A 15255-nucleotide genomic window follows, 5' to 3' on the forward strand; every position below is an offset into this window, starting at 1 on the left:
TACTGACATTTTGTCATGAGGTACACTCTAAAAAAAAAGGGTTCTATATGGCACCAAAATGGTTCTTCGTCGTAATCATAGAGGAACCACTTTTGGTGCTATGTAGCACCATATCTTAACATGTTCTGTATATGGTAGCTTAGTCAAAGAACCGGTAAAGAACCTCTGAAGAACCGCTGAAGAACCACTGAAGAACCAAAATTGGTGCTATACAGCACTTAAAGGTGAACTATGTAGGATTTTTTGCAGTAAAATATCCAGAAACCAATAGGCCAGTGTTATATATTTTGTTCAGTCGAGTACTTAGAATATCCCAAATGTTTCCAACTATTTGTAAATCGTGAGAAATTGCTATTTTAACCGAGGAACCGGGACGTGTGAGCTATGCGTGTGAGGGAGTCGCCTGTCGATTGCATCATATCTGCGTCACCCTCGGTTTCCGGTTTTATTTGGCAGAAACGCTGTACTCTCACTGCATTGTGAACAAGTGTCATAGCAGCCGCCGAGCGAACGTCATAACTTCCTTTTCAACACACTCAGATATATCTAATACGATAAACAGAGTTGCGTTACCTCATACTCATGACTGGAAAAGAGGAAGTGGCGCCGGCGACCGTGTTATAATAAAAGTCCTGCAGGCGACTATGCCATAATAACAGTCCCGCTCTTCAATCGCTCCTGCGGCCTTGCTCAGCTCCACAACACTCGGCCCTTCTCTGCTTCAGACTACAGTAATGTTAATAATCGCATCCATGAACATGATTTCTGCCTGATTCCTATCCTGACTGTTTTCCACCGGCTGTGAGGTGAAGACCACATGTCCCAAGATTCTGCGCTCAAACGTGGCGTCATCAAACTACGCCTTTGTTTTGAACAGGCGACCTCTAGTGGACGGAAAAGTTACATAGTGTAGCTTTAAAAAGGTTCCCCTATGATTACGAGCCAAGAACCATTTTGGTGCCATATAGAACCTTTTTTTTTTTAGAGTGTATAGTGACCAAAACCCAAAGTCTCCTTGACGTCAGAATGGTAACTTCGACACAACATCAAATTCTAACATCATTAGACGTTGCTCTTTTGTTGGTTTTAGGCTGTGTTGTTAACTAACCAAAATCCAACTTTGAGCCATCGTCTCAAGCTAACGTCATATTGACGTCAATTGGAGGTTGACGTCAATATGATATTGGGTTCTGACATCACCCCGATTTTCATTTTCAACCAAAATGCAACATCTGTCATATTTTATGTCATATATTTTAGTGCATATTACAAGTATTCAAATTTGGATGCAGGAACAGGAACATATGAGACCCTTAAAGACAGTTCACAGTCACACCAACATGACTGAAAATTCAGTCTGATTTTACCTACAAATTGTCTGTTCAGACCAATGCGTAAAAAAATTATGCTTATAGAAAAGCTGAAATACTCCGGAACACAACTTACTGCACCACTGTTCGTTTCTGACACCTTATTGTCACAAAGAAGAAAGCAAGCATTTTTGTTTGCAAAAAAATTGGCACCGAATTTTCACACTGAATGTTCGTCTTGGTTGAGCAGGCCTTTAAATAAGGCCGCAAACAATTGCAGGAACCACTTCCTGTAACCTTTTCAGCTACTTCCTACTGAAAGAACTAGCATTGAACGCATAGCCTTTCGAAGCATATTACATTTGTTAGCATGCATGACACATGCACACAAGAAAGTTTTATCTTCGTCCAGTGTCTGCTCTATTTCGCTCCGTTATGACTGATAAAAATGTCTTTGTACTCATTTAAACTAGAGTTATGAGTATCTTTTAACCCCTTCACACAAGTGCTCATCAACACGGGCGTTAATTGAGTCTCCAGTAGTTTGTTGTCCCATCTTTTCCATTTCGACTGTGAAACAACGGGCCGGGCCAGTGCTGCCACCTCATGAAACAATCAATTGGTGCAAAAAATTCAATGAGCATGTTTGAGATGAACATACAGAGTATGCATATGTTACGGAGGCCAGATAGTAGTTGCTCTGCGAGTAAACTTCACTCTTCTGATCTTAAGAGACGTTCTAGCGACTGACGCTAGAGGTTGCAGCCTTAATGCTGCATTCACACCAAACGCGAATAGAGCGTCAAAATGGCGTCTACCGCGTCTAGTTGGACGCTTGAACATTTTGAATCCATTCAGGCGTCCAATTCGCTGTGGACGCGCGAATGGATTCAAAATGTTCAAGCGTTGGTATAAATCGAGCGTTTGAAGCGAAATAGACGCGCGTTCAAGGCGCTCCAGGAGAAATATGTCATAAAACACCACTCTGCCTCTTTTAATTTTCATTAAAAATATATATTAAGCATTAATAGCCACACAAATGTGGTCCAGGCTACTCCTACATTATCTTCACTGCATGTATATTTAAATATCCTTAAAAAATACAGTTCTGAAACTTCTCTTTGCCCTCAGTCAAAACGATTTGGCAGACAACAAATTATAGATTCATGACACCAAAGATCGGCCGTTAGATCCACACAAGACGAACCACTACAGGACATCAGAGCCAGCGACAAACGTCAGAAGGACTGGCCGAGGAAAGGCTGCTCTCGCTGGGGTTAATGAGCACTGAGCGTCCGGTGATCGCCTGGATCTCACAACTCCAAAAACGCAAGATATTTTTTTTTTTAAATAGGCGCTCTCTTTATAAATAAACCACAGATTTGAGTTTTAAACAACTACATTCTCACCTGAAAAAGTCTTAAAACTACCTTTTGTGACACAATAGTAGTATTTTTAAATTATGCAGGGTTTCTCATCACGTCACTTTACCACGTGACAGCAGCGAGCATGCTCCTGATTGGTTAACGCGCCGCAAATTGACGCCAAAATAAAAAAATTTAAACTCAGGTGTCAGACGCGAATCCGCTTCAAACGCGTGAATGCACAAAAAGCACCATTCGCGCAAGACGCGGAATCGTGTCCATCGCGCCGCGCGAAACGCGTCTATCGCCCCGCAAGACCTCAACGCGCCTTTCCATTGACTTAACATTAAAATCGCTCGCTCCTGCCGCTCTATTCGCGTTTGATGTGAACGCAGCATTAGCCTCTTTGTTAGAGCGTCCAACTCTCATGCCGGCGGACCCGGGTTTGAGTCCCAACTTGGAGCGGGCGGTTCGAAAAGGAGGGGTTACATTGGTGCCATGACCTGGATGGGAGTGAGGCTTAAGAACGGAGGTCAGCTAGTAGTTGCTTTGCGAGTAAACCTCACTCCTCTGATCTCAAGAGATGTTCTAGCGACTGATGCTAGAGGTCGCAGCCTTTAGCCTCCTTGTTAGCGCGTCCGACTCTCAAGCCCGTGGACCGGGGTTCGAGTCCTGCTTGGAGCAGGGGTTACACATGGTTAGAAAAAAAATAGGATGAAATTTATGCCATGCACACTGTACTCAAATCCTAGTGTACGTGTAAAAATCTAAGTATACTTTGGGATTTAGTATCAAGGTACAGCTATTTAAGGCGTTTTGGTCGATCGGATCACAAGTAGATGAGGGAGAAACATATCCGTTTACACCTGGTCTTTTAATCCGTCTCTTCGTCTATGGGCGGGTAAATGTATGGGTTATTTTCAGATCTTTCAATTTAATGGCCGATATAATCACACAAAATTTACATATGAACGCGGAAATGGCGGAAAAACATACAGAGAGCATCAGCTTTCGTTTCTGTTCTGACAGCCGCGAGGCGAGCCGAACACTGTGAGTGTGTGTTACAAATCAGGAATGGTGAGAGAACATTGTGTTTGATACGTTTTTCGTCTTCAAACCAGACTTGGCTCTCCAGCCAAAGTTTAAATCCCATCGGGCTATAGTGTGCTTCCCATGTTTATGAGTTAGCTATAAAGTAAGCAGTCTTTAGTGGCTGCTCGAACACATTCAACCACATGACTACACTACGAAAGCAATCCGGTCTTCGACTACCTCTGGAAGTGTTCGGAGGCCAAGGGCCCAACACTTAACAGGAAGTAGACATAGAACATAGAAAACTTTATATAGGCTAAACAGGGTAAAAATACCTTGGCAAAACCGCAGCTTTCCAAACTAGAATACTTGTCATTCTCGGGGTTTTACAGATTCACAACCCCGTTTTGCATGATTGTGTTAAATATTTTGGTACATTTTATAATGACAGATTTCAATATGTCCGACAGAATTCCAAGAAACCAGCACAAGAAAAGCCTGATCGCACCATTTTCTACAGCACTACAGTATGTAACCCATTCCGACTCTCTCAGAAACACAGTCGCAGAGAGTGCAGGTCTCTTATGAGATGCACAGAGAATCGTTTAATAAAAAGGCCATCTTTGGCCCTCCGGCTTGCTGACCATGGAGAGTGAGATTAATGGAGGGATATAGCAGGAAAGGAGAGAAGGTGAGAGCAGAAGTCAAATTAGAGAGAGAGAAAGTGCAAACACTCTGTTAACCTTGAGCGGCTGTTTCGAACAAGTTGACACATAAGACCAGTTTAAAGGAACAGTTCATCCGAAGAAGACCATTGGCTCAACAGAAAGGTTCGGAACAACATGAGAGTGAACACTGATTTTTTTTTGTGTACTATTCCTACACTCTTAAAAATAAAGGTTCCAAAAGGTTCTTTTTTGCAATAATGCCATAGAGGAACCATTTTTGGTTCCCCAAAAACTAGCCTCAGCCTCAGACATCACGCCCACGGACCGGTGGCTGAACGTCTGATGCATATGGCGCACTTATCTGGAGGCACTTCAGTCAAAAATGTGTACCCCAACCCGAAGGGACCCGTAAATGTGATACACGGAAGCGTTTATGGACACAAAAGGGAATACAGGCAATTGAGACAGAGCAATATAACATGTTATATTACACTGAGAACTACGCCCACTGGAGGGGAACGTAATCAGCGACAGGAAATATCATGTATAAAACTGACATTTGGATATTTTACTTACCAGTGACAAAATGTTTACTGCACACATAGGCATACTGAGTGTCAGGATCCCAAAACTGACCCATTCTTCCTGCTGATGCTTCACATCTTATTGCCTGTATCCACTTTTGTCTCCTTAAACGCTCATTTTTTTTGGGTCCACAGCTTATAAAAACTTAGTTCTATGTTTATTAACTTGTTTGCTGTACACCCTGTCACATAGCAGTTTTTAGACATTGTTCTGTTTTTGTTAGAAGTCAGAAATGACAAGGAGGCCGCTTCACGCAATACTAAGTCAATGGAGAGCGTTGCCCCCCCCCCCCCCCACACATTTAGGCCATATGTGGTCTGTCTCTATAGACCCTTTATGCGCCGACGTCACAATTACATCATGGCGTTAGCTGGAGGCAAAACAAAGGGAAAACTGGAGGCGGCCAATACAAACCAGCACAGAGTCGGAGCTCAAAATGTCATCTTTTTGTGTTTTTGGGTGCCAGAATCGACGGAGTACAGGCTCCAAATAAAAATTTTACTGCATACCTGCTGCTACTGTCAAAAAAAAAAAAACGTTGACAGCTGTGGTTAAAAGCAAAAAAATTATCGGACTGGAGTGAGTGTGCCAGGCGCTGGCTAGGCAGAACTTCGGATCGTACGACACAAAACTCATCTATTAAATCTTTGTATTATAAGTCTTGTATGTATCCATTGACACATAGTTATTATAGGCATCTAACGTTCTAAAGTATGCAGATTCATGTTTTCACCATGAAGTAAACTCGGAAATTTACATATTGAATGTGAATTTCACCAAAAAAAAAATGCTATTTTAAATAAACCTGTATATAAATATCATTACCGATTTTGGCAAATGCACAACTGTAGAGTAAAAACATTAGGCTATTAAAAAAAGTGATGTGTTTATAAAAAACTGACATGATTGAGTACCCAGAACAGCTGCTTGCATAAAGTTTAAGGTAAAAATAAGCATTTGCCTATTCCGCCTATGCCACAGGCCGGCCCTGGGTGTAGATGCTGGCCCACTCAACCGGAGGTAATCCTGTCAGATCGTCCATCCATTGAGTGAGCGTGCACGGGTCGGTCAATCTGGTTCCGTCCATTAAGGCTAACTTTTTAAAATAACAGTCACTGTCCCGGACAGAGAGTGACCTTACATATTCAGATAAAATTACTCCAGTCGTCGTTTGAAAACAAGCTCACCTTAAAAAAGAACTTGCTGGCTAGCATTAGTGAAGCGATCAGGGGAATCGTTCTGCCTCCAGCTAAGCTCCGCCCAAAAAACGTCACAATGTTTGCTAACTGAAAAAGGGTCTATAGACCCAAACCCAATACAGGTCCCGGGTAGGGCCTCGGGTCCTCCGTGTAGACCTTTAAAGTTGTTATCTGATTGGTTGATTTCTACAGGATGTCCATGAGACAACGAGTGTGTTGCGTTCTTTAACAGTCCGCCTTGAAACTAATGGCGTGACTCCAAACTTCCTCATGGATGAATAATGCCCTTAGTGTTTACACCGGTGACAATTAGCGCTTACCACGATCAACTAAATGCTGGATTTTCAAAAGTATGTGAAGTTCGCAGCTCCATTGTTGCAGTAAACTTGAAAAACGTTCTTGAATTAAGCATTTATAGATGCACGCCGGTCTGTTATTGCGGGGACATCAACTTTACATTTTCACGCCCCTAAACATGACGCGGAACAAAACAAATTGTGATTGGTTGCGTCACATGTCAGTCAAACGTCCTCTTGGGCGGTGCTTGACCAATGAAAGCTGCGAAAGAGTCCAGACCTTCTGCCGCCAGTCTGATGCTGCGTTCACACCAAACGCGAATAGAGCGTCAAAATCGCGTCTAGTTGGACACTTGAACATTTTGAATCCATTCGCGTGCCCACAGCGAATTGGACACGCGTATAAATCGAGCGTTTGAAGCTAAATAGACACACGTTCAAGGCGCTCCAGGAGAAATATGTCAAAAAACACCACTCTGCCCCTTTTCATTTTCATTAAAAATATATATGAAACATTAATAGCCACACAAATGTGGTTCAGGCAACTCCTACATTATCTTCACTGCATGTATATTTAAATATCCTTAAAAAATAAAGTTATAAAACTTCTCTTTGCCCTCAGTCAAAACGATTTGGCAGACAACAAATTATAGATTCATGAGAGCAAAGATCGCCCGTTAGATCCACACAAGAAGAACCACTACAGGACATCAGAGTCAGCGGCAAACGTCAGAAGGACTAGCCGAGGAAAGGCTGCTCTCGCCGGGGTTAATGAGCACTGAGTGCCCGGTGATCGCCTGGATCTCACAACTCTTTTTTTAAATAGGCGCTCTCTTTATAAATAAACCACAGATTTGAGCTTTAAACAACTACATTCTCACCTGAAAAAGTCTTAAAACTACCTTTTGTGACACAATAGTAGTATTTTTAAATTATGCAGGGTTTCTCATCACGTCACTTTACCACGTGACAGCAGCAAGCAGGCTCCTGATTGGTTAACGCGGTGCGAATTGACGAAATTTGAAATTTTTCAACTCGGGCGTCAGACGTGAATTCGCTTCAAACGCGTGAATGCATAAAAAGCACCACTCATGCTTAACGCGCGTATGGCGCAAGACACTCAATTTGCGTCAAATTCGCTTCATTCACGCGAATGAGGCGGAATCACGTCCATCGCACCGTGCAAAACGCATCTATCGCGCCGCAAGACCTCCAGACGCGCGTCAACGCGCCTTACACTGAAATCACTCGCTCCTGACGCTCTATTCGCGTTTGGTGTGAACGCAGCATGAAGCTCTGGCTGCGCGAGACTACACAAAAACCCTTTTAGTGAAATGTTCTTAAAAGAACAATGTTTCTCTTATTGTGAAGAACATTTTAATCATCTAAAGAACCATTTTCCACTATAAGGAACCTGTGAAAGGTTCCATGGATGTAACCGGTTTCATTTTTAAGAGTGTAAAGTCAATGTGTGTGAATGTCTTATATTAAATGTTTAACAAAAACAGAGTCTGTGCTATATTTCGGACTGCTGATAAAACCATGTTTCGCCTACTGCGAGGGAAAGTTCAGCTATGATCCAGCGCGTGTTTTGAATTAATCGAAGCTGACAAAAAGTTCAGCTCCAGCCTGCAGGCACCATTGATATGCTTCTGTTTTCAGCCTCTATCACACTATTACTCCACCCTTTCATTCTTTCCCCCCCCTTATTCTATCCTTTCAGTTCCCTTTTTATTCTACGACAGCAGCGGACGGCGTAACAATCAATTTTACACAGAGCTGAAATTAAACGCATAACCAGGGAGCGATAAGAGAAGCGCTTCTCTCTTCGTATTACAGTATTATTTCCAAGCACCCAAATTAATTATCTTTCTGATTCAGAAGGCTCTGGAATCTGGGGAGCTGTTTAGGAGTTTCGGTGCATTTCTGGCAATCCAAATCACCTGGAGCTATTTGGACCCACGTCAACAAGCTGGTCAGAGAGAGTTTGTGGGTGATCAGCTTTCTGTGTTTCTTCAAATTCTGGCACTTTTGGGCTTGTCGACATTTCATTTGTGTATTAACAAAGTCCAACAGTGGATATACACGCATCACAGAAACATTGTGACATTTTTGCTTTCCTTCCCTGAATCAATTTAAAATGCTATCTATGAAAAAATTAATAGCCTTTTTATTTGGGTATAACGGGGCTAAAGGCACACCGTTAAATATATATATTTTACGAGACATTGAAAAAAAAGTTCAATATTTTTATTGAACATTGATGAAGCAACAGATATTGTATTTAAAATAAATCATAAAAGTGGTTTGTTTGTTTGAAAATCTTATGTATGAGGTGGTAAGGTGGACCCTTTACCCCACACACAGGGTAAAACCAGCATGGGGCAAAAGACACAAAGTTTTGATACAAAGATTTGAGCTAAAATAATTTTTTTTTTAATAATGTCTGAGTTAATACTTGTTCAAAACAACCAGCAAAGTGTGTACTATTTTTGGTTTATTTTGATAAATAAAAGATTTAATCTTTGTTCAATAAATATACTGTCATTAAAATATGTTCATTTTAAAAAAGATTCTGAAAGCAATGAATAAGATCCATTAATAATTTCATAAAACTTTACAGGAGTAACAAAACAATTGATATTATTATATAATTTGATTAATATATTTTTGAATGTAATGGTTTAATTATAAATATGACCAGATTACAGCTTTATAGGAAACAACAAATGCAGCATTTGTCTCCATCATTCTCTTTACCCTGAGCAAGCTGATGAGGATGTGGTGGTCTTTCTGACCGGTAATTTGTGCACTGTGATCTGTATTAGAGCCGTTGGGAATGGGGGATTTGTTTGGACCATGGATCACCAGGCAAGATTTTATGAACATGTGAGAGAACTGTAAATGAGAGGAGCTACCGCGGTACAATGCCAATGCCAATCAATATCTTTTAAAGCCCTTAAGATATTCTGCTCGGTACAGTGCAGAAAAAGAGTGTGTAGGATGAAGGTTTTGTTTATATGGGGTAAACAATCTTTGTCTGTTTTAAGAGCTATAGGGGTGGGTGTGTGTGTCCTTAATTCTGTTTGCCAATCCATGTGCGATTCAAATGATCAAAACAGCTGCATAAAGGGACGTAAAAATGGCAGAAAGGATGCCTGTTAGTATGTTAGGATCCCTCTCACATGACCCACATCAGGGCTTCAATGCAAAGTCCTGGGCTGAATCCGAAATCGTTCCCTAAACCCTCATTCACTATTCCCTATATTCGTCCACTAATATAGTTCACTTGAAAAAGTGAATGAAAACGAGTGCATGAAGTCGGACAGCTGTTGTGTGTACATCGTCAGTACACTCGTTATTGTGGTGCATTGTGGGATTGAATGAGTGCACTCAATAACGTCCACTATGGTTTCAGACACCACTACAAATGGCTGTCCCTTCAAATAATGCCCCATTTGAGGGTATAGGGGGCGATTTCGGATTCAGCCCTGGTGTTTTTCTCGACACAGTGCGGGATATAAAAATTGAGGGGCTTTATTTATTATTATTTTTTATTTTGATTTGGACTGTCAAGATTCAATAATTCAATAATTTGTGATCTCAATTATTGTTTTACATGTTAAAACATCTAGCAGAAAAAAAACCCTGTGCAATTATTGGGTTCTAACACTTGATTAACATTAGTTAATGTATTAAAGGAATAAGTCGACTTTTTGGGACTTTAGCTTATTCACCGTATCCCTCAGAGTTAGATAAATCCATGCATACCATTCTCATCTCCGTGCGTGCCATAACTCTGTCTGACGCATCCTCCGCTAGCCTAGCTTAGCACAAAGACTGGAGGTAAATGGCTCCAGCTAGCCTACTGCTCAATAAGTGACAAAATAATGCCAACATTTTCCTATTTACATGTTGTGATGTGTTTAGTAACATTGTGTACTAAGACTAATTTTCTAGACCGATATGGCTAGGAACTATACTCTCATTCCTGCATAATAGTCAAGGAACTTTGCTTTGCTTCACTTATTGAGCAGTAGGCTAGCTGGAGCCGTTTACCTCCAGTCTTTGTGCTAAGCTAGGCTAGCGGTGGGTGCGTCAGACAGAGTTATGGCACGCACAGAGATGAGAATGGTATGTATGGACTTATCTAACTCTGGGGGATACGGTGAATAAGCTAAAGTTGGTGATGTTGGCGTTATTTTGTCACTTATTGAGCAGTAGGCTAGCTGGAGCAATATACTTCCAGTCTTTGTGCTAAGCTAGGCTAGTGGTGGGTGCGTCAGACAGAGTGATGGCACGCACGGAGATGAGAATGGTATGTATGGACTTATCTAACTCTGGGGGATATGGCGAATAAGCTAAAGTTGGTAATGTTGGTGTTATTTTTTTCACTTATTGAGCAGTAGGGTAGCTGGAGCCGTTTACCTCCAGTCTTTGTGCTAAGCTAGGCTAGCGTAGTGTTGTCAAAAGTACCAACCGCGATACCAAATTGGAACTGACATTTTAAAAATGTGACGCTTTGAGCGCTGTTGAGCGGAATCGTAAACACCTCTGACTGGCCATTGCGCTCACACGCTCATCAAATATGTCTGTGATTGGCTACAACGATCAGCATTTCACAAATACGTTGTAAATACACATTAATGACGCTTTATACACAGATATACAGACGGGAGCGTTTGAATGCAGGCGTCTATCAGCCTACCGGTCCGCTGGTCGACGCCTGCTTGTGCTTTCAAACACTCCCGCTTTCAAAACACTTTCAAACACTTCCATGCGTTGATCATTGTAGCCAATCACAGACACATCCGATGAGCGCATGAGCACAATGGCCAGTCAGAGGTGTTTACGATTCCAGCTCTACATTGCTCAAAGTGCCACATTTTTAAAATTTCAGTACCGATTTGTTATCGCGGCCGGTACTTTTGACAACACTAGGCTAGCGGTGGGTGCGTCAGATAGAGTTATGGCACACACAGAGATGAGAATGGTATGTATGGACTTATCTAACTCTGGGGGATACGGTGAATAAGCTAAAGTCCCAAAAAGTCGGCGTGTTCCTTTAACCAGTCCCTTCAGAAAACCGCGATTATGCGATCGCATGATTTAATGCATAATCAACCAAAGTCCGCATATTTATGCGGGGGCCGAATTTTTTCAAATACACCGCACTTTCGCCGCATAAATTGCCTATTTCCGCGTGCAAAATATGTGGGCTAGCATGATTTCATAATCCCCGCATTTTCGTTGCAAAAAAGTCATTCATATAAATAGAAAGTTGAAAAATGTTTGTTTACTTCACACAAGAGCCGCCATTTCCCCCTATTGCCATGGGAACGTTTTGAAGTGACGTAATTATCCGACATGAACGTCATCGAAAAGCTACAAACCCCGTGGTGAAACCATAGATATCGGTGAAACCATGATGAAGCACGCAAATTCCCATTTGCCAACAAAAATAACAGCAAAAGACAGCGCAAAGCAGTTTCCCGGTGTGTGGACCGATTTCAAAACACACCATCATGAAGCTTCGAAGCGTTATGAATCAGTGAGACGATTCAGCGGTTTGGATCGCCAAAGTCACGTATTTCAGCAGTTTGACATGCGATCCGAATCATGAATCGACTCACTGATTCATAACGCTTCAAAGCTTCATGATGCTGTGTTTTGAAATCGGTCATCACTATATAAGTCGTTATTTAGGTTTTTTTTGCACACAAAAACTTTTCTCGTCGCTTCATAAAGTTATTGTAGAACCACTGTAGTGAGATGGACTTTGTAACAACGTCTTTAGTACCTTTTAAGGGTCTTGAGAGTGAACCGTGCATTGAGCCAATGGAGGCCTTTCTGAGCCATCAGATTTCAACTAAAATATCTTCATTTGTGTTCCGAAGATCAACGGAGGTCTTACGGGTGTCGAACGACATGAGGGTAAGTAATTAATGACAGAATTTTCATTTTTGGGTGAACTAACCCTTTAAGAGATTGCACTTTTGTGCATTGGACGCACTCAAATGTCTGTTTTGTATAGCTACCTCTGTAAAACAGGAAGTTATTTATAAATTTTTTCAGAAGTTGTAGCATATTCCTTTTGTAAAGCTACAGAACTTGTTTGACTCAATGTTTTGTAAATTTCAGCCATGTGTTTATTAAGGTCTTCAATAAAACAAGATGAGAACTTAAATATTCCCAGCACTTTCTGTAATGTAGTGCTTTTTTTCTCTTTTCCATCAAACCGCAGTTTTTGCAAGTTCCCGTAATTTTATTGCATAAAATTTCATAAATGTCCCGCATTTTCCATCGCATTTTTTAAGAAAACGTGCCGCATAATCAAGGATTTTTGCCCGCAACAATCACAAAAAAAGCCGCATTTTTCTGGAAGGACTGTTTAACTACCATAAACTAACAACGAGCTAAAAAATTGTTACAGTATTTATTAAACTTTGTTAATGTTAGTCATTAAAAATCCAGCTGTTTGTTGTTTGTTCATGTTAGTCCACAGTGCATTCATTAATGTTAATAAATACAACTTTTAGTAAATGCTGAAATTAACAGATTAATAAATGCTGTATAGTCCATTCTCAGCTCATGTTAACTAAAGTAGCTAACTAATGTTAACTAATGAAACCTTGTTGTAAAGTGCTACCTATATATTCTATACTATCCTACATTGTATATATTAAACATTTATTACACGAAGGAAAGTGAGTTCAATACAAATATACAATAATTAAATAGTGTAACAACTTTATATTAATATATGCCCCAAAATATAAAATTTTAATTAAATTCTACCATGCAAAGCATGCCAATATCTTACTTTTGTTAAAAATCTCATCGGGATTTGATAATTCTACAAACTTATTTGTACATATTAATTGAATTTAATACTTCATCTATACTCCAACATGCAAAGCCGGCAAACAACTTATTTAAAAAAAAGAAATCTCATCTGGATTAGATAAATCTACTGTAATTAAATCGTATAACAACTATTAGTATGTGCACAATGTGTAATTTTTTAATTCAATATAATTTAAATAGAAGCCATGATATACAATCTAATGTGTGTTTTTTGAATGGTCCAATCATTTGTGGACCAAAGCAGGTTTTGGACACCAGGAGAGGTAGAGTGTGTGAAGCAGATCTGTGGCATACAGATAGAGGTGAGAAAAGAAGTGTGTCCTTGAAAAGCTGCAGTCTTGTGCATTTCCTGTGAGCGCGCGCGGATACCACACCGAGCAGAGAAACTGAGCGAGAAAATAGGCAAGTAAAGACAAAGCGCTTAATGACACAATAGCAGAGGACGGCACCATATGCCACCTACTCACTCTCATTACACACACACTGACGAGCACACGTTCGCTCTCGTGTTATGCGACGCATTGTGAGCGAGCACTAATGAGGACAATCGGAATCTATTTGAATCCAAATTTGTATCTATTAGTACAGTATATGTGATGCAAAAGCTGCCAAAAGACAGCCAATCAGCTGTCAGGAGAGCCCGCCCACCTTTGGAAGCCTCTGTGCCGTACGGGTTCCCCAGGCTGTCAGTCAAGTCAGGCAGCCAAGCATCCTTGACTGCGGATTTGAAGACCTCTCGGTTGTCCAGACTCTGGAGTGGGCGGAAGTTGTTCCGCAGGTATTCCACGGATTTAACATGATCCTGCTGTTCTGTGGTGAAGATGGAGTAGAACGCCTCCAGCTGTGAGAAAGAGAGAGAGAGAGAGAGAGAGAGAGAGAGAGAGAGAGAGAGCGATAATTCAGTATGTTTTCATATCTGTCTCTTATTTCTCTTAAGTAAGTCATCTCCCAAGATGCCCAGAGTCTCTTTTCCCTCCTTCCAAACGAGTGACTCAGAGGAATGTTATTTTAGCTCGCAGGCTGATCAAAGACTGTCTGTCTTATTTTCGCCTCTGCCATGCCTCACCAACCTTCTGCTTCCTTCCCTCTCTTGCTTTCTAAAAACACTGAACGTTCAGAAAGCTCACATTGTCCTTTTTACATTATACTAAATCCAGTGGAATCTGCGCTTGAACACACCAAAAGGACTAGAGGCGACTAGCAACTAGCACGTGTGTTCTAGTCTGCATGTAAGGAAACAACTGTCTATATCAGCCGGTATCAATAGTCCATGATTCGCAGAGGTGGGTAGAGTAGCCAAAATCTGTACTCAAGTAAAAGTACAAGTACTTACGGAAATATTTACTCAAGTAAAAGTAACAATCGTAATATTTACTTGAGTAAGATTAAAAAAGTATTCGATGAGAAAACTACTCAAGTAGTTAGTTACTAGTTACTTTCGATCTGATTGATAAGAAGCGAAAACCCTGAATTTCAGGCTACTTGGAGAGCTTTCACACACCTCTCTGTAACACTTTACAATAAGGTTGTATTAGTTAACATTAGTTACTGTATTATTTAACATGAACTAACCATGAACAACACCTCTGTTCAGCATTAGTTAATCTTTGTCAACGTTAGTTCATAAAAATCCAGCTGTTCATGGTTTGTTCATGTTAGTTCACAGTGCATTGACTAATGTTAACAATATTTGAATATTGCATTAGTAAATGTTTAAATTAACATAAAGATAAATAAGTGCTTTATAAGTGCAGTTCATTATTAGTTCATGTTAACTAATGTAAGCTAATGAACCATATATATATATATATATATATATATATATATATATATATACATATATATATATATGTGTGTGTGTGTGTGATTAATGGTTAAACAGTGTAAATTAATGGTGTGCTGGGCTAACTAGAGCTCTTCTTAAAACATACTTT

The 15255-nt window shown here is 40.5% G+C and overlaps 1 protein-coding gene across 1 annotated transcript in view; it reads right to left on the bottom strand.

Moving 5' to 3' along the window:
- ptprga (protein tyrosine phosphatase receptor type Ga) overlaps positions 1–15255 on the bottom strand; it is a 427225-nt gene that overhangs the window by 74112 nt on the left and 337858 nt on the right. Inside the window, exon 8 of the mRNA XM_079844385.1 lies at positions 13970–14162. Coding sequence (XP_079700511.1) covers positions 13970–14162 — 193 coding nt within the window. The remainder of the gene's footprint in view (positions 1–13969; positions 14163–15255) is intronic.

Source organism: Gobio gobio, assembly GCF_949357685.1.
Source record: "Gobio gobio genome assembly, chromosome: 19".
Lineage (NCBI taxonomy): Eukaryota > Metazoa > Chordata > Actinopteri > Cypriniformes > Gobionidae > Gobio > Gobio gobio.